Genomic DNA, 21,361 nt, shown 5'->3' with positions numbered 1-21,361 from the left:
GGTTCGGGCTCGAGTATTCAACCAGCTTGTGTTGGTTTTGTTTGTTCACATTATCAAATATAACATTTCATGTCATGCATTACATGTTACATGCTGATCGTGATATGTACGTTTGTGTTTATGATTTAGTTTCGTTTAGGCTCTTGCCTTGTGCCTCTAATTTGGGTTTATATTTGAACGTCTGACTACTGGGTAAGCCCTGTAGTTTTCATTGCCTGAGTGATTTGAATTTCGTTTAAATCGTATATGAACGATACATTGTAATACTTTTTAACCAAATGTTGATGTTTATTGTGATGAACTGTATAAGTGGAATGATATGCATATACACCAATTTTCGTATTGCCTTAAAAATATAGTTCACCTTCTAATAATTTCATAAATACTTTGGATACTTGTACGATTCAGTCTGTTAACGACGCAATAATCAGTAAGCTGGTTCTGTGCACAGTGTAGCTGACTCCTTATTTTCAAAATGCTTCTAGTTATTCTTTTACTTCCGAGATATAAAACTAAATGAAAAAAAAAAACAGACTGGTTTGACTAAGACTGTACACATACTGGAAGCTTTGAATACTTAATCGTATGAAAACTGACCTTCACCTTTGTGTGAAAGCCTTTAAGAATACTGTTCTTAAAACGAAAAATATTATATATGTTATAAACGCAAAATGGGTGAAGTAGAGACCTTAAAGGAAAGTAAACCTCGAAAATTTCGGAAATATGTTAATAAAAAAATCACAATGTTAGAATTTTAATCACATAGTATACTTGTCTTTTTTCCTTTTATATGACGTTCTTGGAGGTGATGTTTTTAAATGTAAGAATGATGAAACGAATAAGTTTTAAAAAAAACCCAATATTTTTCTTCCAGAATTAGATCAACCAACTGTTGCCAATGAAATTTTAACGCGGTCAGATGTTTAAAACGAGGAATAGCACATGTTATTGATTGTTTCTTAAATGATTTACAATACTAGTAAAACTCTGAAAATGAGCATGACAGAAACATATTTTTTATTTCAGTGTAAGATCGTATTTAATTTTTACTCATGATCAAAGAAAAAGTTATGTTTTTTCTATGACACTCATGAAAAGACTATGATCTTACAATGAAATAAACATATTTCATCTATACACGTTTTAGTCAGGTTAAACAATGTAAATTTGATTGTGCAAGTGAAACGTTCTATTTATTTTGTAAGACTCGCTTTACAGATATCTGATATGTTTGATCTGATTGGTTAATGTACGCTCGTTAAGAAGATGACCTTAATTCCTATAATTTATTACAACGTGTTGTCTACAGTCGGTATAACTGCGGTGTCTATGATATCTCCGGCGGGCAGCTCCGTGTCCGTCATAGACAATACCGCCCGGCAGTTCCGGTGTGAGACATCTGCCGGAAACCCCCAGGCCATCGTGGAGTGGTACAAGGATAACGGTACACTTGACAGGGCGGATGACACTCGCATCACTACCGGGACAGAGACAGACACTAGAGCAAGTCGTACTCTCATTGTGACTATCGGTAAACTGACGTTGACTGTGCAGAGAAACGATCATGAGGTGGGCGTGTACTGCAGGGCAAACAACGGCGGGGATTGGGTATACTCGTCCAGTGTTAACTTAGATGTTCAGTGTAAGTACGTGTTGCTTTGACTGTTAGTCACTTTTGTTATATAGCACAATACCAGTCGTGCATTGCTCAGCAAACAACAACGGGAATTGAGTAAAATCAGGTTCAGTATATATTAATGATTTGTAGTTATTCTGGTTGTAAATAGGCATAACAAACAGAGTGTGACTGGCTGGGTTAACAAAGGCGAAATTCATTGGAAGTATACTATGTAGATGCATTCTGTTCTATATTTTAAATCATAAAACATTTTAATAGTGTAAGCTCACTATGAAGTTACTGACTTATTTGGATTTTTGAAAGGCTTTTACTTTTTATAATCATTTTTTTTCCGCGTTTGTTTGTGCATTCAAGGTTTTATGCAAGTGCAGATCAATACTGTAACGTTTGTTTTCATTTTTCAAAACGTTATGGTTTATTGAGCAAGGGACGAAACGGATACCGCTATGAATTTGATTTCCCACGATCCCTGACAAATACTGGCATTTTTGTATTGATGCTCAACATAACAACTTAGTCTACTTTGCACACACTGCTTGACGCCAATTCTGTACAAGTTTCTAAATGATGCCTATGGGCATGATGTGTGTTGAGCTAGTATATCATTAGGTTCATAATAAGAGACAGGAAGCGAAATATTTACTTAACAATACAACATCGAAAACAAAAGTATAATTACTGGTGATGACAAATCTTACGTTCTACATCTGTGCGACAACCTATTGAATAAGTTCTAATCTCTACTTAAATAATAATCTTAATAAAAAGACAAAATGCTTTCACCAGACGTGTTATTGCGTCAATACCGGCATGTACAAGAGACAAATAGTAATGAATACGTATTCGTTATACAGAAATGTATATGAATTCTCATAAAATTATATTTTGTATTTGTATTTGGCCAATTGAGCCAGTTTAATAGATCAATGAGAATGTAAACAAAATATATTCAGCTCTGAATCGCATCGCCCATGAAAAACCAGATATAAGGGAGGCTTTATGAAATACTCACTCTGGAAACGTGTTCCCGTTTAACCCTTACCGCCGGTGAAAGGTTTTAAGTCACCATGTCGAGCCTCACTTGCTGAATATGTTATCAATACGACAAAAATGAACTATCCAACATACGATATGAGGGTCTATGTAGATTATGAAAACTACAGAATAATGAAACATTTGATGTGTACTGTATGAAAGTCGTCCAGTAGAATGAGCAATAGCCAATAATACCTACCGGCACGAAATCCTCGTGCATAAACCTAATCCTTATTATAATACTGTACCGAATAAGATAATATTTTCATCGCTATTTCACGAAACACTTGACAATTAAATTAACAAACTAAATAAACTATCAATTGCATAATCTATGGCTTTATCTAAAAATTTATTGAAATGAATGTGCTTTAAATAGGTTAACGCGTTGGTCAGTAATGTTAGGTGTATGTAAAATAGGGCTTATTAAACACGTTTACATTAAGTAATCATACTGGTCGTAAAAATACTACTACTACTACTACTACTACTACTACTACTACTACTACTACTACTACTACTACTACTACTACTACTACTACTACTACTACTACTACTACTACTACTATTACTACTACTACTACTACTACTACTACTATTACTACTACTACTACTACTACTACTACTACTACTACTACTACTACTACTACTACTACTACTACTACTACTACCACCACCACCACCACCACCACCACCACCACCACCACCACAACTACTTCTATTACAACTTCTACTACTATCACCACCACCACCACCACCACTACTACTACTACAGCTACTACTACTACAACTTCTCCTACCACCACCACCACCACCACCACCACCATCACCACCACCACAACAACAACCACTGCCACTGCCACTGCCTCTGCCTCTGCCTCTGCCTCTGCCACTGCCACTACTACTACTACTAATATTACGACTACAACCCCCACCACTACCACTACCACTATCTCTGCCACTAACACTACTGCTACTGCTACTGCTACTGCTACTTCAACTGCTACTTAATAATAATAATAATAATAATAATAATAATAATAATAATAATAATAATAATAATAATAATAATAAACAAAAACGACGTATTATACCATAGTTCCGAGGCAATCGCCCTTGTATTGGTTTCATCCTGACTTTACCATTATCCTTAACATATATACTGTATAATACTTTATGCTCTATTTACAGATGAACCGTCCACTCCGACAGTATCATACAATGGTTCCGAGGTTACCTCCCCAGTACGGGTAATTTCCGGGCGTTCCATGAGGCTCACATGCAGTAGCACGGGGAATCCGAGCCCCACTTACACCTGGACATACCCTGGAGGAGGTTCATTTACTTGGCCCACGCTCACAATGGCCAGCGTGCAGTCAACACACGCCGGAACTGTAACGTGTACAGCAAGGAACACGTTGTCACCTACTGAAGGTTCAGCGGTTGATAGAAGTCAACAAACAACCATCAACCTTCAGGTTCTGTGTAAGTGAGACTTAGTTCAACAAAACAGTGTAAGTTCGTTGAAAAACAAGCGCAGCATCATATAAACAAAAATGATAGAATTGTGTAGAAACCATGGTTTTTATAATTTAAAATATGTTTCCATTAATACGTTTAAAAATATACTTTCAAACTTATAAATCACTCGGGAAAAATTTAAGATCTGTATGACATCTATAAGCAATAGCATACCTTTTTAAATGTATTGATTTGTCTGAAAGGCAACGCTTACCTCGAAACGAATCAATATTAATACGGAAAGATAAACTGCTTTCCGGAGATATATCCTCTCTTGAAAATAAGAACAAAGATACAAGTGTACTGAAAATTTTGAATTTGATAGTTATCCTATCAGCAGATTTGTAGAATGTTCGCGATTAAAGACAAATTATGAGATTCTTAATTATCTTATGTGAAAAACTAACTGTGAATATAATTAACGTTCTACTACAGGCTAATACGGACTCAAAACGACATTCGGAAAAGCTCGGTTCTGCCGTGTTTTTACCTCTTAAAACATATGCCTTCTTCCTTAGTAAGTTTATGTTAACCTCCTGTTCTAATTTATCTTGAGACTCAACGCCTTCGTCCCAACGATAAAGTAAACCTAATATTAGTGTTGGGAATCGGGCAGAACAATTACTATCGATAATCGGTTTATCAAACCGATCAATGATCGATTATTAATCGATTTAATCATTGTTTAATTGTATTTGGTCATCATATTTAAGGCATACAGATACAGTACATGCACCAGTTTAAGCACCAATGTTCCCTTACACTATTGTCTGTACATTTCTTTCTATAAATTACATTATCTATTGAGAACGCAACTATCGTTAAGAGTTTACAAGTTACTATTACAGAACATGAATGAGACCACAGACTCTATTTTTTGTCTTACATTTAGTATTGTATATATGTAATAAATATATCAATTTCGTTTTAATAATCAGTCAGTAACAAGTACAATAAGAAGAATATTCTATATGTTTTACAAAAACATTTTCTTTCATGGTAAGAAGTAAACAGTCACATGTTTTAAAAATCACTTTTAAAGCACAAACATGAGAAGTTGAGATCAAATCCTTTAGCAGTCCAATGACAAAGACAATTTGTAATAAGGTACTGTTGTGACTTACATACTTGATAAGAAAATGACTAGATAAATTAACATCGACACACCTTAACATTTCAACATTAACTAGCATTAACCAGAAAAAAATTCGGTAGCAGTTACGTCCTTTGTTTTCTATAATCGATTGTTCAAATTTACCTTTCGATTGTCGTCAACGTAGTCCTTTTCGATTAATTGTCGATTATAATCGATCATCGGCACAACACTAGCTAATATCAAATATTTATTGTGAGAGTAAGCCAAGTCGGAAACAAGCACATACTGCTGTGTTGGAAACTTGCTAGTTTCATTTTAATTCCCTTCTGAATTCCGTGAGAATTACACTGTTAATTCAAGCACGAACGTTTTAAAAATCTTATTAGATTTATGTTCGAGTAACTGATACTCGGCATTTAGATGTCTTAAATATTTAAAATTATTGAACATTAACTTGTTGCAAGCGAAGCCATTTTCAGTTGTAAATAATCAATGATGTCGGAATTTATGGACAGTGTTCTTAATTTATGGAAAAACTTAAGGTTGCAGCTTTGTTTTGATTTGGCAATGTCAACACAGCGAGGAATGGTGAAAGTATTTTCGTTGCAAACTATTAAATGCCGTAACTCCACAACAATATTGTACACAATAATGCACATGCAAATGTCTGTCAACGGAAGCCTGTGTACATCCGAGTATCTTAAACATTGAAGTTACAGGCAATGTCAAAGTTTTGCAAGACATAGGCTATGACAATACTGTGATTTTTGTGGGGAAAAAAAAGACTAATGAAACACATTGCAGCATCGATCTTAAACCGATGGTTAAGGTCATGGCGATGGGTAGCCATGGGTTAACCTTACCCGTCGATGAACTTGGAATCAACTTAAATCATTGTCTGCTTGCATGCATGACAAGCATGCACTCAGTACTTTTGCTACGCTCCTGAATAACGTTTGGTAGTTGGTCACTGATGATACCGTGCCTTGATTTGCCATAATAAGACGCATTTTCCCGTGCTAAGATTTACCCCGGAGAGCGCGATCAATATAAATATTGTTTCATTGTGTTCAATTTTCAGATCTTTATCACTGAATAATTTTGATTAAATATTTTCTTTCCCAAAGTTGGAGAAAAGCAAATTGTCGCGCATGGAAAGTGACTGCAGTTCAATACTACTTGGTATAAAACAGTTTATTTAAGTTTTGGATGATAACGTTTGATATCATCACAGATTGGGTTAGTTTTCAAATTAGGCGACCTTGACTTCTACTAATGTGACCGTGCCTGATACAATTTAACACTTTCTATTTTGATCAGCTGTCTGGCAAGTTTCAATGGAACACAATTTGGTCATAATTGCATTGAACTGCTCATTGTACATTGGGGCGTGGTCTGTTTGAAGTGTGTACTAACTGCGGAGTAATGTGCTAATTTGCGGAGTAACAGGCGTAACACTAAGTTACTGGAGGCTGTTTAATAAAGGATTTTGATCGTACTTTCAATAATCTTATAGCTGTAAACACGTCACAAACGGCAATATGTCATCATAGTTTAGTCTGGTTTAAGTTCAGTACACTCAAATATAACTTTGATACTAAGATAATTTCAATTTACGTATAATATCGACTAAGATCTTTATTGAAACGACCCCACGTATCCATGGAGATTGCTTTTGTAGTAAGTAAGGAACTGAGGTTCAGGTTGCATGAACATGCTAGCTAATGACGGAGAGGAACCATGGAAAAAACGTAGTTGATGCAGTAGGTGTACTGTCGGCCCATACTGTGAACCTTGTCAGGTTGTATGCACTCTTCCTTTGTTCGCCTTATTCCACTTTTTTCCCAAGGTTATTTTAAAAACATTGGCTAAATACAATCTAGTACACTACTCTTTCATTTTTGAACAATTTTGAAACGCCGTATTTATTTTAAAAAAAAACTGTCAATAAGTTGCCAAGCTTTTAACAAATTTCAGAAAGTTGGTAGAACAAACTGCAAACGTTTAGCAACAACCTGCCCTGTTAATATGCATAACCAATTTAGTTTTCACAACGTTTTCAGTAAAGTAAAAACAAAATATAAATATTATAAAGACATACATTTAAATAGAGAATACAGGATATCATTAAAGCATTTAATCAAATTGGTAGCAGCATATAGAAAGAGTTATAAACCATGTGGAACTGAGAGAACAACATAAAAAGTAAGAAGTGCTTAAATTGGGTAAACTGCCGTTTTAGCTTAATAACAAGCGATACCAATTGTAGCAATCGCGGTGCTATTCCCGCAGGCTTTACCGTTTTGTAAATAAAACTCATATTAAAGAGATAAAAGGCATCATTGAAAGCTCAGCACAGAATTTTAAACAACTTCATTCAAGCACACAGAAAATTCCAATGCAAAAGGATATTGACGAAAAGGAAATAATTAAATCGAATTTTGATTCAATATAAGAACCTGAAAAACAAACCAATTATGATGTGCTACTTGAAAGATATTATAGGTTACGTAGGTGACCGGTAATGGGATATACGGGACCAAGGAAACCATATCGGGTGAGAACGAAGTGAAACCAGTGAAAGGTTTAGCTCAACCACACTTATATACGGTTTCGCTAATCCACTCGAGTTCACAACATAACTTGTAATAGAAACATATCAAACCACAGAGGGTCATATGACGTTATAAGGACCAGTCGTTCAGTCCCCGAATTTGTATATACACCGAGGTGTTTGCGTTTGGGAGCTCATCCCACTGTCGATTGGCCATGTTGTATTGTTGCAATTGTTCGCCGTTGTGAAAATCGCATATCTGCACTCTACATTTTTATGATGTAAGCGGTCAATTTAAATCTAGTTTTTTTTTAAAAAAACAATGAAAGACGGACTGCTCGACACTATATATACACACAGAAAAGACACATTTATGTAAGGTATACTGTAGTGATTAACGAGCCGGTCGACCTGATATAAACAAAGAAGGATCACATTTATGCAAGATGTACTATCAATACTTATATTCTATCTGTAGATCCGCCATATACACTATCATGCAATATTATTACTCACATAAATGTGATCCTTCTTTGTATATATAAACTCGATCGGTCAGTATATCACTGTATTTTGATGAAAATCCAGTTTTATGACGTCAGCGGTCCATATCATAATTTTGGCCAGTCCGGACCTCGCCAAAAGTGTAATATGGACCGATGACATCATGCAACTGGCAGGCTTGCTTTTCTTTTTCACAACGACGTAGATTGGTCGCAAGTTAATATTATTAGCTTTGTTCAATAACACATCTTAAGTACATTACAAATAATTGATGGTACTATCAAAAGTTCGGTATAATATCTACTAGAATAACAGAGCTTACTATTAAGAAATATTAACACACCACTTCGGGTCAAATGGCATTATAAGGACCGACCAGTCAGCCCCCGAAGGTGAACGGACCTCGGCTAACGCCTCGGTCCATATACACTTTCGGTGGCTGACTGGCCGGTCCTTATTATGTCATATGACCCTCAGTGGTGTGTAATATTTCTTAATAGTAAGCTCTGTTATTCTAGTAGAGGATACATCAGCAATATCAGTTTCGCCCCAGTTCGTTCCAGATCACACCTATACAATTAAATGTAATCTTACTTTTATTCTATCCCTAGATCCTCCAAGTAGTCCATCATGCACTATCAGTGGAACTTCTATCTCGGGCACTGCTACACTAGTGGAGGGCGCTGACCGCACTTTCACCTGCACCAGTTCCGCCTATCCGACTCCAATCACGTACACCTGGTCAACTCCGGGCCGTGGACAAGTTACCGGAGCCAGTTTAACCCTGACAAATGTCCAGCACACCGCCGACCAAGGCAAGTACACTCTGACAGCCACAAACGCAATGGACCCTACAGAAGGAAACATGGAAACGGGAACAAACAACACAACGTTCTATGTGGATGTACAGTGTGAGTGTCTTATGCGTTGCTTAAATATTTGGTGTTGTGATGTCTTATCTACATCTTCAGTTTATCAAAGTGCGTTACAGCCTAGCTTTCAATCTTTAAAGTATTGTAAGATCTCCGAGATTACTGCCTTGATACAGATATTTTCTTGGGGTATATAGAATACCAATGTAGAATAACAATTCAAACTCGTCCTCCACCCTGAATGTATCATAACAGTACAATCGATCAAAGGTAACTTCAACTCCATATGTACATTCCCGACTTTCAAGAGTGACAATGGTGTATTTAATGAACATGTACATGTAAACTTCATTAGTAGAGTCATTTACCATAATTAATTTAAGGACGTGCATCATTATCAGGGAGATATGGAATGCTGATTCTAATTTTAAAGATGAACCGTCTTTGGGCGTTTAGCAATATTATAGATATATACATTGTGCAATACACTAACTGTATTAACAGATGAACCATCCACCCCAAACGTATCCTACAAAGGATTCGAGGTGAGCTCCCCTTTACGGGTAAAATCCGGACGTTCCATGACACTCAACTGCAGGAGCACGGGAAATCCGAGCCCCGCTTTCACGTGGACGTACTCTGGGATAGGGTCACAGGAAGGCCCAAATCTCACATTGACCAACGTAGAGACTCAACATTCTGGAAATGTCACGTGTGCAGCAAGGAACAAATTGTCACCTACCGGAGAGACGACGGAAGATAAAATTCGACTTACCTCCATCATCCTTCAAATTTTGTGTAAGTTAGGCTAAGTAAAAACAAAAAGTGTATTGTTCGTATGAGAAACATATCAAGAATCTATCTGACATATAATTCTTATATACATGGTGAAACAATTGTATGAGTCAGATAAATTGGTTTTAGGTATTTGAGCTCTCTAAACTTACTTTCATCTTTCGTTCAATTTCTAGGGAGATATCTTTATAAAAATCAACGCTAATCTCATATTATATCAACATCCATCCAAACCTGTTGAAGAAAGAGAATTTTCAAAATATAACAATAGTATTTCTACTCCAAACAACATAGTAGAGCAATAGATATTATCAAAGTGAATTAAAGTTTTGTTGTATGAAATCATCTCACTTGAACGAACCTGCTTTGTTGTGCAAATAAAATATTGTTGACTTTTGCACTTGACTTATGATTGGTCTCTTTAAACCTAAGTATTTGTATTTGAAAGATATAAGAGGAATTGTTTGGTTTTTTACGAGTAATAATAAATCATGAGAAAAACCAGTTTATACCAATTTATATGTAAGGAAACTTGAATAATCTAGAGAAAAAATTCAAAATGAATTAAGTATATAGCAGATATTTTACTGTTTGCTCAATTACTGTATTCATTCAAATGTATGTTAAAATATGTAGAAGCAAAACAGGCAATACTATATTTAAACACATTCAGTTAAAGATACACGTTGATGACAAATTAAAGATTTACCCTCTAACATACATACGTCCTTAAAACGTCCGTGAAGTACACAATTGTATGACGAGTGAGTAGACTAAACAAAAATTTTCCATGTGTGGGAACAAAGAACAAAAAGACAATGAAAACTATTTTTTTTGGTAAAGTGTTTGAAACAAATGCTTATATATGCGTATACAGATAATAAGCCAACACCGGTTTCATTTCATCCTGAGCCAATAGAATCTAATCATATAACTCCTTAGTAATTTTCTGATAGGATTGATAACAGGCACTAAGCTTTCCATGCAACACAAAATGCATGTTTGTAGACATATCTTAATTTTTAGTAAATGTTTTGGTTTGTCCCTTCAGTCTCCAGTGTATTATTGTATTTTCGTGTTTCATTGCCAGATTTAATTGGTTTAGGTTTAAGTATAGGGTATATACATTTTCATGAGCATCTGGTTTAACAGCTGCGCAAACGTAACATAATTTGTAAAATTTATAATACATGGGTTACAAAACGCTAATATGCCATTAACAGTTAAAACTGTCTAATCAAATCAAACACCTGTAATGTTCTGTTTATTGAATACTGAATAATTAACCATGGCTTTTGGTTGATAATCTCCCTGGTAAGAAAAATTGCCCGAGGGTAATTATTTTTCACTGGGGCAATTATCGACCAAAAGCCATGGTCAACCATGTCATATCCTGTATAATACATATGTTTTGTCATTTGCAATGATTTAAACTGGTTTTGAAAAATATTTTGTAGAATACATTATATAGGATTTGATTAGTATGCAGTCTGAAAGGTACACAAATGTGACCTAAGAAATTGATTTTAAATTGCATCAGCTTTTAAAAAGAACGAGTAATTGGAAATTAAAATAGCAAACCTTTTCTAATGTGTATTCGGAATACGACGGCAATATTACAATTCAGTTTTTTTTTGTACATCGGATTTTTTGACGTTCATTTCAATATGTGAACTCAGGGCTTGAATGACTCTAGTCTTTTCTCTGGAATAATTTACATTTCTCAGCATAAAAGGTAAAATTTTCTTTTATAAAAAATCACTTTTTATGTCACACTAGTTTCTAATCTTCACTGAATGTAAACTTCCGGTACTGCGATTCCCGGTAATACTCGTTACTGAAACACGGAGTGTGTCATTTACGGGAAAAATAATTTTACTTTCCTTGCACCGATAGAGTTCCGTTTAAATTTCTTAAAAATCGTCATGGTGCACGTCCTCGCCTTCGTCGTCGGGCAATTATGCCATCATCGCCCTCACGTTACGTGATAGTCTCACGGTCGTAAACGATAATCATTTTTTTGCTGGAACGACATTCTATAGTAAAATATTTTCAACATTACCATAAACGATAATCATTTTTTTGCGGGAACGACATTCTATAGTAAAATATTTTTAACATTACCATAAACGATAATCATTTTTTGCTGGAACGACATTTTATAGTAAAATATTTTTAACATTACCATAAACGATAATCATTTTTTTGCGGGAACGAATTTCTATAGTAAAATATTTTTAACATTTGAATTATCATTAAAAAATAATTCCAAACCCTTGCTTGCTTTAGACAAATTAGGTTATCATTCTTAATTTGAGTAATTTAACATCGTTTTATGGGTTACAATACGCTCACTAGCCATTGACATTTAAATGTATACATTTGTTTTCGTTTTGTAACACAGATAAGACTATAACTTGCGTATGAGGCAGTTTATCGTGTTTGAACGTATGTATGTAATGTTTGAATGTATGTGTATCTCGTTCAATATCATTGAGGCCCTTGTTTTGTGCCTCTAAACTTTGTTTATTTGTTTTGTTACTTGGCTTGTCCCTAGTGTTTTCAATGTATTACTGAACGTGTCCCTTTACTTTCAGTATGTACAAGTTGAATCTAATTACAAAGACCGAATAAAAATGCTGTATGTGAATTACTTTATATCAGTTTTTGGTATAATTAACCTCCATATTATTCACTAATATATTTTGGCGTCCATAATGTATAATTTAAACTAGTTGAGGTCACATACTGCATTATCGGCTGAGCTAGCTTCTCCAATCCGCCCAATTTATCTAAATTCTATTCCACCCGTAGATCCTCCAAGTACACCAGCATGTACAATAAACGCAACTACTATCTCCACCACCGCTGTACTAATAGAGGGAACAGACAACAATATAACATGTACCAGTTCCGCCTATCCGAATCTGATCACGTTCACTTGGTCAACACCAGGCCGTGGACCAGTTTCCGGAGCCAGTTTATCCCTGACCAATGTCAAGCATCCAGCTGACCAAGGCCAGTACAACCTGACAGTCACAAACACCATGAATCCCACAAGAGAAAACTCGGAAACGGGAACAAACAACACAGTGTTCTCGGTTGACGTTCAATGTAAGTGTCTTTATGTATTTGTCTAGATATTTTGTGCTGGGAGTGTACTTCTATTCTTATCGCAACATGTTACTTAGAGATATTATGATGCAGATTAACCTGTTTAATTGTGTAAGCTGTGTTACTAGTTTTCGGAAGTGTTTTTATAAGGGTTAACTCAGAACGTTCGCCATTATCACAGTGCTTTAGGGACAAGCTTTCCATATCGGACATATGCTTAATTAAATACTTTCGAAGTTACTATCCTGGTACAGTAAATAAGTTATATATCCAGACTTAGTCATTATATGAGCATATAAGACATTTTCTAGTGACACCGTCATCTGATTTCAAAACAAAGTCGCATGTACAGGTTTAACTACGACATTCATAAATTAACAAAAAGTCCAAGGGTAAATATCTCATGAGCGGAGCAGTATCAATCAGCGACATTGTTCACTCATATTTTGTTCTGTGTAATGCATATGCGTGTTACATTTTAAACACAATTTTCAATGTGCCTTACCAGTAGGCGAGTAGTTCTCGGACACTTTTAGAGGTTTTATCGATAAAGTATCCTTATTTTAAAAGATATATGATATTCCAAAGTTTATAACAAACTTCAGCCCTTCTTCTGTTGAAATAATGCAAAATCAATTGAAATTGAACAATTTAAGTCCATTCTCATAGGCTCCGAATGTGATGCTCTAAAGGGGTTAAATTTTAGTTCGACAGCACATGTGTAATGTAAACGCTTGACTTAACATGAATATTTTCGTAAATGCAGAATGTCGTCTGCGTCAAAAAAGGAAGTATACTGAACTTATAGTTTAACCTAACTGTTGCCCGTATTTTAGGTTGTGCTTTTTGCGCATGCGCACTAAAATCGTGATTCCTAACGGAAGTAAAATGTGAGTTTGTAAACAACTGGAAACTTTTGGAATTTAACGTCTTAAAATACTTACCTAATGAAAAGATTTGGTACCTGCTGAAACTTTTCAAACACCTGATTGATTTAAATCAGATGCTTGATATGTAACTTCCAAAATGAGGCGAAAATTGCGAGTGTCCGAGAACTACTAGTGTCCCAGAACTACTCGCCTACGGGTAGTGTAAAGCAAGAAAAAAGTCAGTGAAATAGAAAGTGAAAAAAACAACAACACATTTACCGTGTAGTTAAAAATATCGGTTTACATATGTTTTATCAATCGCAGTATATAAATGCTTCATTGAGGCCGCCATTTTGAAAACAATTTTAAAATCTGCACCCTACTGTAACATAGGGTCAAACAGCAGATTTTACATGAGCATACATCAATTTCCACGTCTGCAGAAAATCACAGATTTTCTTTTCATTTATTTTTTGAGTTTTCAAGATAATTGGACGACGGATCCGTTAACCAATTTATTAAAAATGGCATCATGATTCAATTATTGTGATAAAGTCTCGTTTCGTGAAAAATATAAACAAGTGAAAGAATACAATAAATCCAATGTTATGGCATGTCATGATCTTTTTATTTTAACATGGCATGTATTGTGATTTTAGAGTTGTAAACTTCAAATAATTTTATTAACAAGACAGTGATATACAAATATGTTCGATACAATTTGGTTCATGGATTAACCGAAAAGCCGAACTAAAATAAATAAAATAAAGATATATAATAGTGTGCTGTGGGAGGAGGAGAGACCAGTTGGTATTTTTAATTGATTATTTATCTAGTTTTCCGAGCAAATTATCAATCAATGAATACATGAAACAAAACATACAGTCTCATCCAATATACAAATAGTCACAATACGTAAAATTATGTTGTGCAGCATCATGATAATATATTGAGTATTATGCATGTGCATGAGTCCATTATCCTATCTCTATTGACAGCAAAGATTTACACAAAGCAAATGTCTAGTCATTATCTACGTAAGTGTATATCAGAATAATATACTCCATTATTACTGTTATAAACATTAAACATTGAGGTATGGCCAATAAAATACCAACATAGGACATCAATGTCAACATGTATGTATAATAACAAACAATGTTGCAAAACGAGTATACAACATGTTTATACAAACATGTTAATACGTTACAGCAAATAGCTTATATCATTGTTATAATTGATCTAAATCAGAGGATGGACCAATTTCAGTATAATAAGTTCTAGCACTATATATTGTGTATCCCACTTTAAGCGAATCTTTAACAAACAAACGGTTTAATAATTGCAGTTCTATTTTTTGACTGCAATACTTGAAAATATGTAAATACAGACGGTCTTGTATAATAGCACTTCTTTATATATTTCTTTCTAAAAGATTGACACACACAGCCAATGTGAAGTTCATCTTCAAGATCATTGGATTTACAACAAAGACAATATCTTTGGTTTCGTACAAAATTATTTCTAGCGTATCTTCCGGTCTGCATATAAAGTTGGTGCACAGAAAGTCGTTGTCTATAAAAGAAAAATCGTAAACTTTTCGGTAAAATGTTTAAATAACTTTCATTAAAAGTTCTATACATATCTAACGCTCAGTTTTTTTCTAAAGTCCAATTCCTATCTTGTTGAAACGCATAATGTATTCTACATTTGAAAACTTAATTTCTTAACATTAATATAATCATAAACATTACTAAAACCAAAAACATTTAATACTTTTCTAATGTTATATCACCAATTGCGACAACCTTTTTCACAATCATACTTTGCTTGTCTATATAAAGTTTTGATAATAATATTATCAGTGGTAGCAACCTCAACTCAATATGACAGCATACGTACATGTCTTTGAAAATATTTAACGGGTATCTACCTAATTCGCCATAAACAGTCGCATTGCAAGTATTGGTTTTGACTCTTTAGAATCTTTTACAAAACTTTAAATGCATTCTTTCTAACTCCTTGGATTTAGTGCACCCCAAACCTCTGCCGAATAATTCAAGATAGAACCAACAAATGCATCAAATAACTGATACAAATCATACTCTTGACATTTACAAAATGAAATATTCATTATCTTAGGGGCTTAACCAATAAACTATTCTTGGATAATGCTAAAATTGCCAGTAGTATAAAACACAACACCTAAATAGTTAAAGTCGTTAACAACGTGAATGTCATGGCCAGTATTAGTATTTCATTTGGAAATACCCTGCCTCTCAAACGAAACACCATAAGTTTTATATTATTAGTTTTGACTTTTAATCCCCAAGTGTTGCAGTAATGTGCTTATTAGAAATGGGTTTGAATTTCATCAGGAGATTTGCCTACAATAATTCTGTATAAGAACTTTTCAACACGCTTATTTATAACATTTTCGTTAACAAGCTTACTGAAGTCACTCCCCTGTTATTATTAAGATCAGTTCTGAACCTTTTTATGAAGGGGGTAATAATACATTCAGTCTATTTCTGTAGGAAAATAACCCGAAATTAATGTATTGTTAAACAAATCGCCAAAAATACGAAGATAATATATTTACAATTATGAAAAATATTCATTCAACATATTATCACTGCCGTAGGATTTACATAGTTTCAATTCTTTAACAGCATTTATAATATCTTATACAGTTATAGGTTCATCCAGTTCTGGAAATGAATTATTTGGTTTATTAAAATCATTACTATTATTAAAATATTCTGCCTTGTAATTAATACGACCAAAAGTGTTATTACTCAGTGTTTTTAAATATTCAGGAACTTCTTTTGGTGGTATTTTATTTGATTTATTAGAGAATTAAGACTTAAAATGTTTCGAAAACTCTCTTCGTTTGCTCTTTCTTAAGTTTCAATATCAGCCATTGTCTTTTTGTAATCAATATTCTTCTTTTTACAGGCAATATTCTTATAATGAGTTTTCCGATGATATATAATAAATCTGCTAACATCTGATTTGTCATTACTGAAAATTCTGAGTGCTTTTAAATACAGATTTCGTGCAACAATACAATTATAGTCAACTCAGGTTTTATTACTATTTGTATATTTTGTTAAATCGACTTTATCGTTATAAACATTCTATAGAATCAATGGGTCGGCTACACTCCGTATTGTGTTTGTCAACATAAATAACATATTATAACCGTTATGTAACACAAATGTATGTTGATTTGTATTACAAATACGAACGTTAATAATGCGAACACTTGACCCTTTACATACATCTAAAAGTGTTATCCCGTGGTTATTATTTTATATGTCAATTATCAGAAGTGCAATGAAATTCGTTATCGTGGCTATCAGTGGGACAATTACGTTTATTATAACATAGTACTTTTTTATTTGCATCCCTACCGTTCAAAAACAAGCATACAAAAACACAACCAAGACTGTCGTATGAGAACGATCATTTTCTAAGATGACATATAAATCATATTAATCAACAGTTTCAGTATTGTACATAGGCGAGTCCTCAGCCGCTAATGAAAGTTCCTCATTAATAAATATCTACGGTATGCTTAAAAAGGTGTGATCAAGTTTCAGCGAAATAATTGTATCAAAATGATTTTTAATTACTTAAGTTTCCATTACTTACCATATTTTTTGTAATATAAAACTACTTTATTATTACTGCGCTTAGCGTTCCCATGTTGAAATTAACGATCAAAATTATTTAAATCTATATTACAAGTAGAATTAAACCATGACTCGTATTGAAAATCAATATCGTGTTTTTCTAAAATATTTACAAATTCAAGAATCCATTTCTTCTCCCTCGTGAGTCCATGTACGTTCCTAGAGAGGACCGATAGTTCACCCCAAAAGTGCCCCTTCAGCAGCACCTGCTTGCCGTCCACGGATAGGGTGTCATACGCACTCCATGCCCGCATGTGCCGTCTTTGCTGGCGTTCTTCGTCATGAGAACCAGTCAGCGATGTTTTTCAAGCACTTTCGGTGGGAACTGCTCGTATATTTGGCATCCCGTCCCAGCCAAATGTTTCCACTACCGCCGAACTACCTCCCGCTAAACTATAATTTCGTAACGATATTGCGTACTTTATCCTGCCTTGTTTGCCCCGGGGATCGGTGGACGCGCTTAAAGCGCATAGACTGTGCCATCTCTTTCGCAATCTTCAGGGTCTCCTGTATGTGCTTGCGAAGGTTGATTTCGGCGACATCGGCTAGCTCGTTTCCTGAAGAGTTATCCTCAGGAACATTTCTGAACACTTAATTATTTTTCACTTATTGCGACTTTTAAGTACGCAACATAGTCCAGAAGCTCCCCCGTTGCCTTTCCAACACGATCATCCTGTCCGCCATCATCTCCGCCTCCACGTCAACCTACCCAACCTTTTCCTCAAGCTTGTTAAAGCGTTCGTCCGAACGCTTCACATGATCCTCGAGGGCTATCCGTATTTTCCTTAACTCATTTTCAAAGTCCGTTAGATGATGTTGAATGGTTTCAATTGAATTCAATTTCTTTTCCATTGCTGTTAATTTTTCGCCCATTGCCTTCATACATTCTAGTCTTTGTGTATGGGTTCGCTGCCGCCTTCCGCCATCTTGCAACTGCTTCTGTCCGAACCTGACACAGGAGTTTTGTTGAATACTTCGCGAGTGCTCTCCTCATACACAGAATCGTTTGTATCCTGAAACACAGCACTAGCCTTCCCCAAAATATCACTGATAGAAAAGCTAGTGTCAGAGACCTCGGGCGGGCCTCGCTGTTTGATCACTTTGTTTTAAAATATCATGTTTATAAGCATAAATTGCAATGTACGAACACATGCGAATGTGTCTTGATTGGTGTGAAGGTAAACTTTCCTATTTGATTAAATAATCAGTGAATCTTCTTATATTTATTTTTTTAAAGATTGAAATGCGATATAAATTATCGAACGACCATCTCAATTCTGTTTCTTTTGATGGATTCGTTTTTGACATAATTTGCAGTGTTTGCAAAATACTTTTTTAAATGCCTACGGTATAAACACATTTGTTATACATTGACTGTTTATGTGTAATTTGAGGCCCTATCATCGTTATACGGGTACGTTTTCATAAAGACGTTGCATGTTAACGTACAGTTTGCAATACTTAAGTAGCATCATTTGTTTTTTCTCGTCTCGAATGGCAAAACAAATGGAGAGTCACAGTGCAGGATAAAATCTTAACCTATTCATAGCTGAACGTTCATTTTGATAAGGCATACAAAGCCATAATCAGCATATATGAGCATATTGAGCCAAATAGTAGTTACGTACCTAAATAATGCTACGAAGTTGAATTTTATTTTGCTATAAAAAGGTCAAAACGGAAAATTCCATCCAATAATGCATATTCAATCAGCTCTACGTATGACCAATTCCACATGTTATATCACATCTAAAGTATATATGCACACGAAAAGGATACCCGTTATCTCCCAAACATCTGTCGCCGTCGTCGTCGTCCTCGTTCTTTACGTAAATTCTTATGACAGATGAAAATTGCTCTCCTAAAATGTGATACAAGAGGTAAGCTCCGCGTGTTTATCATTATCACATACATGGATACCTAAATTTCGCTTTATTTTCAGTTGAACCTTCCACCCCTATTGTATCCTACAAGGGTTCTCCAATAAGCTCCAACGTGCGTGTAATATCCGGACGTTCCATGACGCTCAACTGCGATAGCACGGGAAACCCGAGCCCAAGTTATAAATGGACGTACCCTGGTGGAGGGCCAGATAGTAGCCCAACCCTCACACTTAACAACGTGCAGACCACACACAACGGAAATGCCACATGTACCGCATTGAACACGTTGTCACCTACTGGAGGAAGCACAATGGTTAGGACTCGACAAGCAACCGTTAGTGTCCAAGTTCTGTGTAAGTTTGTTTCTTAATATGTTAATTCTAAATCAATAAGAGCAAGTATACATACTCATAATAGCACAGAACACTGAGGAATTTATGTTTTGGACTAGGTCTTCAGACGTTTCTGGCCATGAGTGATTCTGGATATGGGGTGATTTTAGATTCGAATGATTGTTGTGTAGGATGATTCTGGACCAGGATTTATTTTTACCATAGTGATTCTGGACCATGGCGATTTTCGAATGGGCTATTATGGACTTTAGTGATTCTGAACTGTGGTGTTTTTTACTAGGTTGATTCTAGACTAGTTTAATTATGGACTAGGGAGGTTCTAGACCAGGGTGATTTTTGACTTCGTTGATTCTGGATTTGGGTGATTCTGAACTAGGTTGATTCTGGACTGGGGTGATTTTTGATAAGGGTGATTCTCGACTAGGTAAATTCAGGATTAGGGTGATTCTAAACTAGCTTGATTCTGGACTAGGTTGATTCTGGACTAAGTTGATTCTTGACTTAGGTGATTCTTGACCAGGATGATTCAGGGTTAGACTAATTATTGACAGAGTTACTTCTGGACTGGGTTGATCTTGGAAAAGGCTGATTCTGTACTCGGGTGATTCTGGACTAGGCTGATTTTGGACTGGGGTGATTCTGGATAAGACTAATTCTGGACTGGGGTGATTCTGGAATGGGGTTTTTCTGGACAGGGGTGATTCTGGATAAGACTGATTCTGGACTGGAGTGTTTCTGGAATGGGGTTATTCTGGACAAGGGTGATTCTGGACAAGGATGATTCTTGACTGGGGTGATTCTGGACTATGATGATTATGGACAGAGATGATACAAAACTAGGGTGATTCTGGACAAATATGATTCTCGACTTGGGTGATTCTGGGCTGGGTTTTGTTCTGGACAAGGTTGGTTCTTGATATGGGAGATCTTGGACTAGTTTGAATCTGGAATAGGGTGGAGTTAAGACAAGGATGATTCTGCACTTGAATGAATCTGGACTAGGTTGATTCTCGACTACGGCGATTATGGACTAGGGTAATTCTGGAATAGGATAACTCTGGACAATGATGATTCTGGACTGGGTTTTGTTCTTGACTAGGGTAAATCTGGACTTGGTCGATTATGGACAAGGTTGATTATGGACTAGGGTGATTATGGACTAGGGTGATTATGGACTAGGTTGATTATGGACTAGGGTAAATCTGGACTTGGTCGATTATGGACTAGGTTGATTATGGACTAGGGTGATTCTCGACTACGGTGTTCATGGTATAGGTTAATTCTCTACTAGGATGGTTATGAACTGGGGTGATTCTGGATTAAGATGATTCTCGACTACGGTGTTTCTGGACTAGTGTGTTTCTGGACTAGGATGATTCTGGACTAGGGTGATTATGGACTAGGATGATAATGGACTAGAGTGATAAT

General features: G+C 35.4%; 1 protein-coding gene across 2 annotated transcripts in view; it reads left to right on the top strand.

The window, feature by feature from the left end:
* The window catches only part of LOC128236297 (hemicentin-1-like), a 79,899-nt gene that overhangs the window by 28,273 nt on the left and 30,265 nt on the right, over positions 1-21,361 (top strand). For both annotated transcript variants that reach the window (XM_052951184.1, XM_052951185.1), the window contains exons 3-8: positions 1,310-1,642; positions 3,866-4,159; positions 8,961-9,260; positions 9,726-10,019; positions 12,831-13,130; positions 19,640-19,933. In XM_052951184.1, the coding sequence (XP_052807144.1) occupies positions 1,310-1,642; positions 3,866-4,159; positions 8,961-9,260; positions 9,726-10,019; positions 12,831-13,130; positions 19,640-19,933 (1,815 nt within the window). The remainder of the gene's footprint in view (positions 1-1,309; positions 1,643-3,865; positions 4,160-8,960; positions 9,261-9,725; positions 10,020-12,830; positions 13,131-19,639; positions 19,934-21,361) is intronic.

This window comes from Mya arenaria, chromosome 5 (assembly GCF_026914265.1).
Source record: "Mya arenaria isolate MELC-2E11 chromosome 5, ASM2691426v1".
NCBI lineage: Eukaryota > Metazoa > Mollusca > Bivalvia > Myida > Myidae > Mya > Mya arenaria.
This window is presented reverse-complemented; position numbering and strand designations above follow the sequence as displayed.